Genomic DNA, 14,776 nt, shown 5'->3' with positions numbered 1-14,776 from the left:
TCATTATTTTCTGGACCTTGCATATCAGGTAGCCAGTACTGATGTGGGAGTCATCAAGGCCATGCTACCCAGGCCCATCTCAGGGTAAGTCTGAAAAGTCACTCTAGCTTCAGAGCTCCCCATGGGGTCAGTTGAAGCAGTCATTGAGCATGCATTAAAGCCTGACTTCACTTCTCCCCCTGCTTAGTCCTGCTTGTTTCCCCTTTCTTCTGCACGTACAGGCACATAAGGGCCTGTATCGTAAGAGGCGTAATTGGGTTGTTATCTGAATGAATATGGGAATTAAGCAACCCCGGCAGCAAATTAGTGGCATACAAACTGTCAGAAAATAAATTTATAGGTTCTGAGACCTTATTAAGTGATAAAACTATGGCTAACTTCAAGGAATAGTAATTGTTATGTCTTCTTCTCCCCCCCCCCCGTTTTGTGTGTGTGTGTGTGTGTGTGTGTGTGTGAATTTATTTATTTATTTTTATCTCCCACCAATAAGTGAGAACATGTGGTATTTCTCTTTCTGTGCCTGACTCGTTTCACTTAATATAATTCTCTCAAGGTCCATCCATGTTGTTGCAAATGGCAGTATTTCATTCTTTTTTTATAGCTGAGTAGTATTCCATTGTGTAGATATACCACATTTTCTGTATCCACTCATCCGATGATAGACATTTGGGCTAGTCCCAACAAGTAAACAGAAAGGTCATTGTTGGGTGGGAGAGGGGAGAGGGAGAAGGGAGGGAGGTTTCGGTAACGGGCCACAATAATCAACCACATTGTATATCGACAAAATTAAAAAAAATAAATAAATAAAATAGAAAAAATAAATAAATAAATAAATTAAATAAAAAATAAAACTATGTCCAAGAGTTCCTTAAACTGTGCAGATCCTTCATAGGGCTCATAGTACTTTTGAGGGACAATGTTAGATGATGGTTGTTTTCCATGTGGCAAAAAGACAATAATAGCAGCCCCATGTTTACCCCCATCAGTGAACACATTATAGGCATCAGGCATGGGTTTTTGTAGAAATAATTGAGGTGCTCTCCAGTTTAAATGGACAAAAGAAGTGACCCATTTATAAGGCCTATAGTGACAATCAAGGATGCCAGGGAAACCCTCTTGTGCCAAGGCCATTCTAGGATTGTTTCTGTAGATCCATTCTAGGTCACGCAGTCGGTTTGGAACAATTATTTTGTTAGGTTCCCGTGCATAGCATCAGAGTGCTATGTCCCTTCCCTTTTGCATTAAGTTGGCCATTTGGTCTATATAGGTATAGACTCGAGGGGATCCCCCCAGAGATATATGAATCCATTGTAAGGGGTTTCCCTCTTGAACTAGGACCGCCATGAGGATGGTGGGATTAGGCAGAATCCATAATTGCAAGTCTTTTGAGGGAGAGTATCTAGCAAGCTGAGCCTAATTGAGAGAATTTTGAACCTCTTCTAAGAGCTATTTATGTGCAACTGAAAGTGAGATTTTATCATGAGGCAGGCTGTCTCTTAATAGGTTAAAAAGAGGTAACAGCTGGCCCATTGAAATGGGAATCTAGGGCCGTAGCCAATTAACTTCACCTAAAAGGCATTGTAAATCAACCAAAGAACAAGAATCTGATACAAAGTTGAGGTTTTAAAGGACTAATGCCTTGCAAGGTTAACTGGGTACCTAAAATTTTAAAAGGCGGAACAACTTGGATTTTATCAGCTGCAACATGCAAGTTAGCCCTTTGTAAGGCACATTTGCAGGACTTTATATGCCTCGGCTAATTGGGAAGTATTTAGGGCTCCTAAGATAATATCCATGTAAACATACATTTCAACATGGGGGAGCCTTTTGACAGGTCAGAGTAATTCATAAACATAGTTTTGGCAAAAGGACGGACTATTGGCCATAGCTTGAGGCAAAACCATCCATTCAAAACGTTTATCTGGCCCCTTAAAGTTAGTTGAGGGGACCGAAAAGGCAAATTTTTTTATAATCCTGTGGGTTTAAAGGAATGGAAAAGAAGCAGTCCCTAATATCTATAACCATGAGGCATAAGTTACTAGGGATGGCCGGTGCCCAAGGCAATCCCCTTAGGGGGGTTCCCTGTAGCAACATTCTTTCATTAATTTTTCTAAGATCCTGTAACAGTCTCCATTTTCCTGAAGACTTTTTAATGACAAAAATAGGAATATTCCAGGGGCTAGTGGATGGGTGAATATGTTTTAATTTTAATTGTTCTGTGATAAGTTCCTCAAATGCTTGCAACTTATTAGCTGGGAGAGGCCACTGCTCCACCCAAATTGGGGGTCACGGTTTGCAATGGATGGGAGGGACCCGGGGGGCAGTGGCCTTTAGGATTGGGGGTGCACCTTCCTCCCGCATGTTTTGGAATTCGGGTTCCCCTCTATAATTTGGGCAAGAAGGGAGCTTGAACTGCTGCTGGTACTCCTCCTCATCTAAAATGTCATCATAAAATTCTCTATAATCAGTGGTCATATAGGCGTCTTCTTGTCCCAGAATATCTTGGCCTAGGAGGTTTGCATTACTTCCTCTCTTGTGCCATCAGCATCTTTACAGGGGAGCCAGCCAACAGTTTCTTTGGACTATTTCCTCCGACACCCATTATTTGTGGTCCTGGGGCCATCCTCCAGCTATTAGGAACTTCCTCCTCTCTAAGGACCATGCAGTCAGGTCCAGTGTCAATTAGGCATTGGAAATTTTTTCCCCCGATCATTATATCCATTTTGGGTCTTAACCCAGGCACAACAGGCACCGTCCAGTTAGCCCTTGCAGGTTTTCAGTCTTTGTTAACTCCTGTTAGCTCTGTTGGGGGAGTCGGTGTGAGTTGCATCCGGGTTTAGGTTGACTTAGAGGGTTTCTAACTTGTTGTGGTGGAAAATGGGGTCCCCCTTGGGATGACGGGGCTAGGGGCTGCCCCTTTTCTAATTTAAAGGATTGCCATCCTTATTAAATATAGATTTACAATCTGCCTTCCAGTGGTAGCCCTTTTTGCATCTTGGGCATGGGGTGGTGGGAGGTTTCGGCCTTTTGGTTTTGAATTATTTTGGGGACAGCTATTTTTAAAGTGTCCCCCTGTTCCCCACAGCCAAAGCAATGGCCTGTTTTATTACCAGGGAGGCCGTTTCCAGGGGAGGTCATGATATTAAAGGCCTTAGTCATTGCCTCGGTGAGGGCGTCGGTTTGGGCTTGGAGGGCAGTAGCAATGGTGCCGGCCTGATGGCCTTGGGTCCCCACATCCCTAGAGGCAATAATACACCTTTCTATGGGGTGGTCCTTTTGACCCTCGCAGGCCAATTTGTGATCTGATGTCATTCCCTCCCATACCACTGCGCGGGCCAATTTGTGATCTGATGTCATTCCCTCCCATACCAGCATTTTAACAAACTGGTCTCTTAAGAGGCCCTGGGGGGAATTTCCTTTGTATGCTTTTTTCTACCCTATCCACAAGGAAGGGAGGTCCTCATTGTTTCTCTGGGTGACGCCTGATACCGGGGGCTCTGTAGGGCCCTCCGCAAGTTTTTTCCAAGCTGCTAAGCAGATGGCCCAAACCTGGTCTTGATAAGGAGCAGGGATAGCAGCTTGAGGCTTGCCGAATTCCTGTGCTGGATTGGCCTGCCGTTCCAGATAGCATCCCAAAGGTAATTGTGATAACTGGGTTAGCGGCCTGATCCCTCTCTGCCTGAGCATGGCATTCTTCTTTAAAAAAGGCACAAAATTTAATATACTGGGACTTGAGAGTACTGCCCTACACAGCATTTTCCAGTCTTGGGTGGTGCAGGGTTGGTGTGCTAATCCCAGGAGGATGGTTTCCGCCCATGGGGAATTTGGACCATCTTTGGCCACAGCCTTTTTTAGCTCTTTTAGGTCTGTAGCCTCCTTGGGGTCATTTAGTTGAAATTTGTGTTGCCAACTGGCTGTTATTTGTTTACTGTTTGTGGCCCCCTCCTGTAAGTCTTTAGTGAGAGGAGGGAGGGAAGGGTAAAGGCCCTCCCCAGGGGGCTTACTCTGGGGAAAGTCCCGGTCCTCTTGTGACCCCCCACGTTCCTCTGGTGGGTCCCCGGGACTATTTGTTGGCTGAAAGGTATCCTGGGCATGACCTTGTGAAGAGACGGTTAGGCCGCCCTTAATATGCTCCCTTTCAAACTTTTCCCATTGCTCTTCTAAGTCAGGAGGTAGGGGTATGGCTATCACCTTTGTGGCCTTGCGAGAAGCAAAACTTAAGGGCTGAAATAGTAGGTAAAACCCTATGGGTGGGTCCTCCCCGCAGCAAACCTCCCGCTGCTGGGCAAGGGTTTGTACGCGGTCCCATGTGTCCCAAGAAAACAGGTTGGCCGAGACAATCCAGGAATCCAGGGCTAGAACGGTTTCCCAGGTCTTGGCAGCCATACTGTCAGAAATCACAAGTCCTCTACTTTTTCACAAATATTTTAGCGCCTTAAGGGCTGGTTCACCCGTTTTGCCCGTGGTATTTCCCACGGTGTTTAGATGCATAGAAACCGAAAGAGAAAGCAGCTGAGGGTTAGCACCAGAAAAAACCTGACGGGACTGGTGATGGCCAGTACTTTGGGAAAAGGGGATGGCCGGTCCCTCAGCTGGGAGAAGGCAAGGAGGACTTTCACCCGGTCGGGCTTCCGCTACTGGAGCCGACTGATATGAGACCTTCAAGGTCTACCAGAGAGTCACCCTGGCCACGACCTGTCAATTGTCCCACACCCGTCTGCTTGTTTGCTGAAAGTCACGGAAAGGAGAGGGAAAAGATAGTGGGAAGTAAGAGTAGGAGGAATAAGAAAAGAGTGGGGCCGAGCCCGTGGCGCACTCGGGAGAGTGCGGCACTGGGAGCGCGGCAACGCTCCGGCCACGGGTTCGGATCCTATATCGGAATGGCCGATGCACTCACTGGCTGAGTGCCGGTCACGAAAAAGACAAAGAAAAAAAAAAAAAAAAGAGTGAAAATGACTTACCCTATTCGCCTGTTGGGAATAAGGAGACTCACCTTGAAAACGTCCATTACCCCGAGATGGCGTTTCTCCAGAGGGAAACTCCGTGCTGAGGCTCCTGGCCGCTCGTCGCCTCTATCTCAAGGCCGCACGGTGCGTCGGTTCTTCTTATGTGGTGGGTCCCTGTTCGGGTGCCAGCTTCAGCGGGGGCGCACCTGGGGTCCTCCTGCAGACCCAGGAGAAGGAGCCGACAGGATTACCCCCAGTGTTGGGACTGAGGGATCTCAGGGAAAAGTGAGCCTGCTGCCCGCCAACCCAGCCCCGTGAAAGAGACACTCAGACGCGGCAGGGGTTCTGTCAGGGCAGTTCCACTTTATTGCCATTACACTGCAATTTATATAAGCAAGCAAGTAGGGGCTTTCCATGAACTAACCAATCAATTAAAGGATCACTCGGGCATGCATTTTGTACTAACACGTTGAGCATAGCGATCACGCAGGGTTCACGAGTGCGGAAATACTGGAGGACCAATAAAAACCTTTTGGAGCTATCTTGGGTTACGCCTCCCCTACTTCCCGCAGGCGCCATCTTCATCCTCCACCCATAGGCACCATGTGGCTCACAGATAATGTTTGCTCCTAAAAATGGGCCCAACAAGGGTTGTTGCTCACTTTCCTAGAGCCATCCCACATTTGGCTGGCTGAGGTGTGTATGCTTTACTTTGTATCAAACTTACTTTTAGCAGGTGGCTGCTTACTCTCTTGAGCCAGCCTGCGCTCTGCTCTTTAAGTGTATATTTCTTACTTTTGTGTTAAACTTGTTGTGGGCCCTGCTCAGTCTCTGGAGCTATTCTACACTCTCTCTGTGAAATCCGTATCTCTTATTTGTTGCATTAAACCTGCTCACTTTCTACTGTGACTCTGCTCTTGAATTATTTCCTGTGGCGGAGTCAAGAACCTGGTAAGAGGATGGGGTGGGTTGAGCCTGGGTATTGGACCTCCCCAAACCCTTCCTCTAGCATCAGGTGCTTTTTAGCAATTGTTTTGGAAAAGGATGAGGAAGATGTGACTGAAGCTCCGTGCTCATATCTGTCTGGGCCTGATAAATATAGCAGACCTTACATAACTCAGATTGCTCTGAGTTACTTTACTTTTCTTTCTCTGATTATTATTTATGGTAATGCTCAACAAAGTGAGATTTGGGAACCATGCCTTGCCCTCAACTACTGTGAAGTGGGCTGGTACAAATGGACTTGGACCGTGGAGAAGTTGGGGAGGCAGAAGGAGATGGAATTCAACAAAAACATTATATTTTATTTTGTAATTAAGTTCCTGGTTCAGTGGTGGGAACTTGAGGCATCACTCAGAAGTAACTGGTGACATTTCATTCTGGGAATGCTTCAGCCTTAGCTAACTTGGGGCTTTTACTCTATTCCCTTTTAGTGGTAGTGGTGGTGATGTCCGTGTGCTGTACAGGAAATTGATAATTGGATAAATTGATAATTTTTGTGGAGGGCCACAAAATGATCTCTTGAGTCTCTTCTAATTTCCGAGGGCTTCTGACTTGCTTTCATGCCTGAATATCTAGTTATATCTTTTTTGCTATTAGTATTTCTATTATTTTTACAATGGAAACACATTGGAGTATAACTAAATGTATTCAAAGTATTATTAATACAAGTTTTTTTTTTTTTTTCCTTTCAGAATAGTGGTTAAAGAAACAAAATCGCTGGCCACTTAGCTCAGTTGGTTGGAGAGTGCTGCTGATAACACCAAGGTCAAGAGTCCAGCCACCCCCCAAAAACAAAAACAACTCAGAAAGCAAGGCAGAAAGAGCATGGCTTTGTAGCCGGACCTGGGTTTGACTTCCCACACCAGCTGCATATAATGATTATTTATGGCTTTGGGGATGGTCAGCCTTGCGTTGGCATGTGACCAGATTCAGGGCCTCTGTATACCCCTTTTCATCATCTTTTTAATTGATATAGAAATACTTATCTCCCAAAGGTTCTGGTGAGAATTAGCTCAAAAGCACATGGAATTGCTCAAAGCAAACAGGAGGAGAGAAATCTGCTTCCCTCATTTCCCTCTCCTCCCCCATATTTTGGTCTTACAAATACACAGCTAACTTTCAAAAGCTCAAGTCTCAAATATTAGGTGTCTAATTAGGCCCTCATGACCATTTATTCTTTGGGAGACTCATGGTCACTTTTTGAGGTTTGTTTCTTTCCTTTTTCCCTGCAGCCTTCTTGTCATTTCTACTGACTGGCAGGATTAGGAGGGGATGGCAGTATCTGGTTATATGCCTTATGTCCACTGGTCAAAATATAAATTTGTTCATAATGGATTATACTGAGAAATACAACCAATCACTGTGTTCTATGACTGCTCCACATGCCCACCCATGTACTCCTTGTCACAGCTATGAAACTTAGTAGGCTGTGAGTTCTCAGGTTTCTTTTATGATAAAGCTAATTAAGTGAGAGCAATAGAGAAAGTAGTCTATTACAATTATTCAGAATTTATCTCTTAATTAAATCATCCCATTTTCTAGATGAACGAATTGAACCTGTTGGTGAAAATGTATGCCTGCTTTTAAAGGCATGGGAGCTACCTTCTTAAGAATTGGCTCCATTTCTTTGGAGTTGAAGCAGAGCTACTTATCTGCTTTATCACAACATGAAGTTGAGTCCACTCCAGCTCACACAGGCACATTTAGTGAAGAGTTTCAGCTTGAATCATGATTCCCTTAGGCTCAATTCTTTAGGTATTAGCAGCTTAAATGTGCTCAGTATAGAAGGAGGCTTTGTTTGGGGCTTGGAAAACATTAAATAATTAGGCATCTTTAAAATGTCCGGAATATTTGAATAAATGCAACAGAATTGCAACTTGCTAATGTAAAATATTAGATGCACCCTAAGTAACAAGAACAGCTTGGAGAGACTCTAACAGTCCCTCTTTAATTTTGTTGCTGACACCTGGCAACATTTGGAACTATAAATAGAGTAGCAGGGAGGGGGAAGAAAGCCAAAGAGATTTTCTGTTGCTGTCTCAATGCATAGAATGAGAAAGTCTTTAAAGAAAGTAGAAAAAAAAATCACATTTAGAAAAGAATTAAGGGTCCATTCTACTGAGGGATGGGCCTGCCACAGACCCTAGCAGAATATATTATAGTCAGACACTCTGAATTCTTGTTGGATTTGCAAGACTCTTCATAATTATGGGTGAAGCTGCAGGAAGCTGCTAATCTTTCCAGAACTAAAACCTGGTTTAAAGCCCCAGGACTCTGGGCTATAAAACCAGGGGGCAGGTGCACCACCTCCTCTATTAGGTTTTTTCATCCCCAATTATCCAATGGTGGGGAAAGCACAAGGGCAGAACAAAGAAGGGAGGTAGAGGGTTACACAATGATGTTGATTGGGTCCTGGGAAAAGGTCTAATAGTATCAGCAAAGAAACCTACAGCCAGAGTATTCTAGAAATTCTGTTCAATAGGTAGTTCAGCTTACTACTGGGCAGATAGAAACTGCATCTCTGCTTCTATCTCAGTGTGGATTGGCTTCTTCCTCAGTTCTCCCTCTTTCAGAAATCTAGTATCATGTGGAGGCAGAAACCATCACTTTTGGTAGACTAGAATCTATTAGCATGTGGGAAGGTGTAAAGAATATCAGCCTAGAAGGTTAAGCAGACTGAGTCCTAGTCTCTGCCTCCTCTCGCCTCATGATCTCAGGCATGTTACTACTAATGATTTCCAAAAACATCCACCTCATTGATGTGCTGGGAGAATTAAATGAGACGATCCCTGTCAAAAGCCTAGTTTAATGCTGACACTTAATCACTTTAGTTTCTTCTCTTCCCCTGGAATATTAAGAGACACATTTATTTATTGGATAAACTGATTTAACTAAAATTTTTTGTTTTAATATTTTAACATTGCTATAATGCTAGATGAGAAAAAAATCACAATGCTATTTTCCTCAGGAGAAAACTTTTGCAATATCAAATTTAAGAATAAATTTGACCATGCACAGGTATGAAACATTCACTTTAGCTAGTTTTCTAATCCTCATCTTGTACCAAAGGGGTCTAAGAGATTTGAGCATAATATCCAGCTATTTTAATAGGTTTTCTAAGACTGTGAATTGGCTTATAATACAGGCAGCCTCTTTTTTTTATGCTCAGGTTGAAAAAAGTCAACACTTTTTTTCTGAGGATTATAGGATTACCTTTCATACTGTATTTTATAACCTGTTATAAGCCTAAGGAACTCAATAAATGTTGAATAATGATATCTAATGTGAGTTTCTTTCTTTTTTAAACACAAATGTATTAAACAGTGAATCTCTAAGTTTTTCTATCCAAGTCATATACTCTTATAGCTTAGTCCAGCAGGAAAAAAAAACCCCAAAAACCAGAAATGGAAGATTCACAAAATCTTATATATCCAAATGGTCAGGAAAAAACAAATCGACCGAAGACATCCCTCTTAACTGAACCTTTGACATTTTCTCTGCATGTGGTCCAGCCTGAGCAAGGCTCTTGTTTCTATTGACCTCAGCTTTCTTCTATTAACCTCTGATAGCAACCTGCACACCAGTTTAAAGGTCTAGTGATTAAAATCAAATCTTTTCATGCTATTGATCAGTAGAAGGTAGAATCTGGATGTCACAGAACTTAGTAGGGAAAGTTTCAGTGCACCCATACCAGAACAAAACACAGTGATTTCCTTTTGATACCTAACAAGAGTGAAATGAAGTTTGTTATCATATATTACACACATTTAACATTTCTGGAATAAAGATGTGTCTAGGGAATCACATATTTATTGTATATTATTATTATAGAGTGTAAACTTTATGGCATCGTACATTAACTGTCAACCAGGGGATAGATGTGACTAATGCCATTGCCTTGGCGTGAGAACTACGTTATTGTTCCCAATGGAATGACTGGAAAACTGCAGCTCCTCAACATTTCAACCGATGGACCATTTCAGGAACATTTGAGAGAGACTGTAAGTTCTAGTTGTGGATTGGAAACCTTATATCAACACTATAGTGTCAAAGGATAATATTACAATGAACTTAGTTTAAAGATTTCAACTGGCTTTATTACGATTCTAGAATCAGACAACACGTCATTTCACAAAATAGAATTAATGTTCCAATGAGCTGAGCAAAAGAGGTTGACTTGTAAACAGAAAGGGGCCTGAAGAAAGCAGCAACAAAGAACAAAAGGCAGATTGATTATTTCAAAATTACTTTCCTTGTAAGGTGGGGACAGGGAGACAGAACAATAGAAAAATAACTGATTAGTTAACATCAGGTTGTTTGAGTCTATCCTTTTTGTGTAAGTATTAAGGCAGAGGGAACTTCATTATCATGCCTATTGAAGATTTAAGTTTTCCTGTTTGGGAAATTGTCTGTGTTCTTCTCTCTCCTGATTTCTCAGAAGGTCAGACAACAACTTAATCTGGATTTGGTGAAATGGAACTTTAGCATGGGTGACTCCATTTTGATTTTTAGTCTGGTCTGTTGGGGCCTAGTGCAGAAAGTTAGTCCAAAACAGTACCTCCTATAAATCTTTATTTAGTAATAGTAATATCAGAAATGCCCCCAGATCAAAGTGAAGTATTCTTTTACTGTAATGGCATAATGGGCAAGATTGGTGTAAAAACTTGGGCGTCAGTAATACAGAGTTGAAAAATGATTTGGAAGAGTCATCCTGTGAATGTGAAGATATATTAGGAATATCTTGACCAATTTTTTTTTGTATTAGCATAGGAAGGAATTGACCGATCTATTTCACTTAAACACAAGAGTGATATATGATAAAAATTTATGCCTAAATATATCTGAAGAAATTCTTTCAATAGGCATAAAATAAAAATTCTAAGCGATAGGAAAACATTTGTCATGGTTTAATGGATAGTGTTTTTCCTTTCTTTTTTTCTTAGTGTTGAGTAACCTAATGGTAAGCAATACAATTGATGGAAACTTAGATTTAATGTAATACAGAATCATTCTTCTTTTTTTTTTTTTTTTTTTGCAGGTGGCTGGTGCAGGGATTGAACCTTGGAATTTGGTGGTATCAGCACCATGTTCTAACTGAGCTAACTGACCAACCCCAGAATCATCATTCTTGAGAGTAACTTGGTTGTTGTGTTTTTTTATTATTGAAACTTAATTGATTATATATATTTGTGGGATACAGAGTTGACCATCAGTATTTGCGTACAATATGCAATGGTCAAATAGGATAATTAGCATATTCATCATTACAAAAAGTAATCATTCTTTGTGTCCATTAACCAATTTTTCACTAAGCTTTCTTCCCTTGCCCATTTCCTACCTCTAGTAACCACAGTTCTGTTCTCTCCTGAAAGTCTAACCAATAAATCTTAAATCTTATCTTATCTTTTTAAAGATGAGTTAACTGAGGCTTATTAGGTTAAATAGCTTCCCCACAGCTATTTAGCTAGTCAACACCTGGGGTTTGGTTCATTTTTACTGCACAGTTTGTCTACTGTGGTGGCAGGGAATGCAAGAAACAAAATATCTCTACTAAGGCTGCTCTTTGAAATAAAAAAGCAAGGCTGGGCATTGAGAACCCAGAGACAGTAGGAGTAAAATGGTTTGGGGGAAATGATTGTGGGGGGCGAATCTGAGGAGAGGAGAAGTTAATGGAAAAGTAACTAGAATGTCTGACGGTTGGTGTTCACCTAAGCTAAAGAGGCAGTAAATAGGAAGAAAGAGGGCAATGAGTGTTCCCATGCTGGAAGCACAGCCAACTGCTAGTTCCCAGGCTTAATCTTAGATGTCTGTGAAAGCCTGGAAGACCGTATTCTGCACAGGATGTGAAAATTAGTTCCTGATTCTCTTTGCAGAGTTATGATTAACCTAAACATTATATGTGGCAACAAAGCAGGATGGGTGGCCTTGTTTCCAAACCCCATTTCTAAAGATTGATTGCTATTTGAAAGAAAGTGAGCCGAAATGCCGGGTACAGATCAAGCTTTACTAAAGGAAAGGAATCTGCCAGGCTGCGTTCAAAATGCAGGGCAGTACCAGGTGTTGGGGTGCGAGGGTTTATATAGACTGTAGGGAAGGCCAATGCATCAGGGAGGGGTTCATTGCTGGTGTGGAAGATAAGGCTGGCGGATGCAATCAGGTAGAAGGTTGCACCCATGTGCTGGCAGCTATCCTGTGCTTATTGTGTGCAAAATGGCACTGGTCACGTTAAAGATCCATCACTATTATTACTCTTGTAAATGACTAAATAGTTTAATTATGCTGCCTGAGAGTGACAGAGCCAGAAACGTCAAATTAATTCTGTCACAATTTACCCCTTTAAAGCTGTTACTGGGACAATATTTTGGTGATCTTTAGGAGCTAGTCTAGTATTTCTGTTATTTCCATGTTCCTCTCCCTTCATTCACTGTAGTCCTAAAGGAGGAATTCTAGAAAGAACCCCAAAGAAGAAGACAAGCTGAGAAACAACAAAAAAAGAGTACATCTTACTGGGAAGATTTTGCCATGGGTAGACCACCCTGTTCCACTCATAGGGGCATGTGACCTTCAATAGAGAGAGTATAGGGACCCTAAAATGGAAACATTAAAGGGTGCAACTTCTTTATTTCTTGTCTTCATGCTCCACGTTTAGGTCAGATGCCCCTGAAAGGGGCATTATCAGGCCTGGAGTACAGAAAGTTGGAAGGTGGTTGAGATTACTCTATTGTTCAATAGAACATAAGCAGTGACTCTATGGGATCCTTCAAAACCTTTATTTTCTGGGCCGAGCCCATGGCGCACTCAAGAGAGTGCGGCGCTGGGAGCGCGGCGACGCTCCCGCCGCGGGTTCGGATCCTATATAGGAATGGCCGGTGCACTCACTGGCTGAGTGCCGGTCACGAAAAAGACAAAAAAAAAAAAAAAAAAAAAAAATTTGTACTTGGGCCAGTGTTAGGAATACGTAGTTACTGGGCCGGCCCGTGGCTCACTCGGGAGAGTGCGGTGCTGATAACACCAAGGCCATGGGTTAAGATCCCCTTACCGGTCATCTTTTAAAAAAAAAAAAAAAAAAAAGAAATAAGTAGTTACTGCTACCAGTGCTTCCTGCTCTTCTCTAGATCACCGGTGGGGGAGGGGCAGGGTAGGTAGGGGAAAAGTTGATGTGGACTCGACTTGCCCAGGAAGGGCTTGGTTATAGCTGGTCCTCTGATTCCACCTACAGGTAAGACTTGGATGTGGCCCCTGAGAGGCCTCTTGCTATTGCCTTCTTGGCTACAGGCTGGTAGGCTACAGTTTACTAAGGAACACAGAAGAGTCCAGAATATGCTTTATACAATAACTACAAGACCATCTTTTTTCCTTTTTGATTTTCTTTTTTTATTGTTATGTCACATATGTAATGAACTGTACTAACCTTAAGTGGTCCATAAATTTTTACATATGAAAACATCCTTTAAACACAATTCAGATAAAATTATAGAATACTTACAGCAGTCCAGAAGGTAACAAGAGATCTGTTCCTGGCAAATACCATCATTCAAAGGTAACTAATATTTATTTTTCCATCTTAATATAGATAAACATTGGATGTCTGGTGTGGTGTGGGCTTTTATGAATAAAGTTGCTTTAAATATGCTTGTGCGTGTTTTAATGACCTTCGGTTTTTTCTTGTTTTAATCTTTAGCTATACCAATCATATTTCTAAATTGTGTGTTTTCATTACCACTCTAGTTTGCTTTTGAGAAAAGGTACATGGCATGGGCATAAATGCCTCACTCCTTCCATAACCCTTCTCAATGCAGTTCTCTTACATTTGTTTTTTAATTAGAAAAGTATCAAATTAATACATTAAAGAAGGAAAAAAAAACTCCAGCATATATAAAGTAGTAGTCAATTTTTTTTTCTAATCTATTTCCATTCCATTTCTCAGAAGTTACCAACGTTAATAGTGTTGAGGTCTTGTTTCAGGTTGTTTTCTATGCACATAAAAACATATAAAAGGTATAATTTAGATACTATGCCATATTATATATATATATATTTTTTTAATTTTAATTTTTATTGAATCAGAATTGATTATACATATTTTGGGGTTTCAACATTGAGACATGTGGATCAAATCAATATTACTAGCATATATATTGTTATAAATTGTAATTATTCTTTATGCCCCTTGTCCAATCCCTCCTCATCCCCCTTCCTCTCCCCCCTCCCCCCTCTAATTACCCTAGATTTCTTCTCTCCCTCTGAAAGAATAATGGGTACTCTGTTGATTTGCTGCCCTAATGATCTGTCCAATGCTGAGAGGCATGATCAGTTCCCCCAATACTATCATAGAGCAGATGTCTCTTCCATCACTATGAAATGGGCTCTGCAGAGAAAGACATCCTCCTCCTTTCTTTATCTCTGCTGTCTCCTTGTGTCAACTCACTCCAGTGGCTGGTGGACCATCTGCCTGGTGGTTGTGGCATTTAGCCCCCTTCGCAGCAGCCATGGTTATCATGGTAGCTATGGTGGGCCACCCACATGGAGGAGAGGTTTTTGGCCTGCTCTGTGGTGCTGGCAGTGTGCCTGGTTGTGGAGAGTGTCTGATCCCCGGTTCCATGCTCTGTGTCACCGAGTGGGTCCCAAGGCACTGGCATGGTGTGCCTGGTTGTTGGAGAGGTATCCAGTTCCCTTCTCCATGCCCCAGGTCCCCGGGCGGGCCCTGAGGTGCTGGCATGGGGTGCCTAGTTGTGGGAGGGGAGTCCAGTCCCCTTCTCCATGCCTTGGGTCCATGGGCAGACCCGAGGCACTGGTGTGGTGTGCCTGGTGGTAGGAGGGGGATTTGG

At 42.3% G+C, this 14,776-nt stretch overlaps 1 protein-coding gene across 1 annotated transcript in view; it reads right to left on the bottom strand.

Annotated features, from left to right (window-relative positions):
* Positions 1 to 3,312, bottom strand: part of DPPA4 (developmental pluripotency associated 4) — a 40,836-nt gene extending 37,524 nt beyond the window's left edge. Inside the window, exon 1 of the mRNA XM_063113040.1 lies at positions 3,111 to 3,312. Coding sequence (XP_062969110.1) covers positions 3,111 to 3,312 — 202 coding nt within the window. The remainder of the gene's footprint in view (positions 1 to 3,110) is intronic.
* Positions 3,313 to 14,776: the final 11,464 nt, after the last annotated feature.

This window comes from Cynocephalus volans, chromosome 1 (genome assembly GCF_027409185.1).
Source record: "Cynocephalus volans isolate mCynVol1 chromosome 1, mCynVol1.pri, whole genome shotgun sequence".
Lineage (NCBI taxonomy): Eukaryota > Metazoa > Chordata > Mammalia > Dermoptera > Cynocephalidae > Cynocephalus > Cynocephalus volans.
The sequence above is the reverse complement of the archived record's forward strand: the minus strand, read 5'-3'. Positions and strand labels throughout refer to the sequence as shown.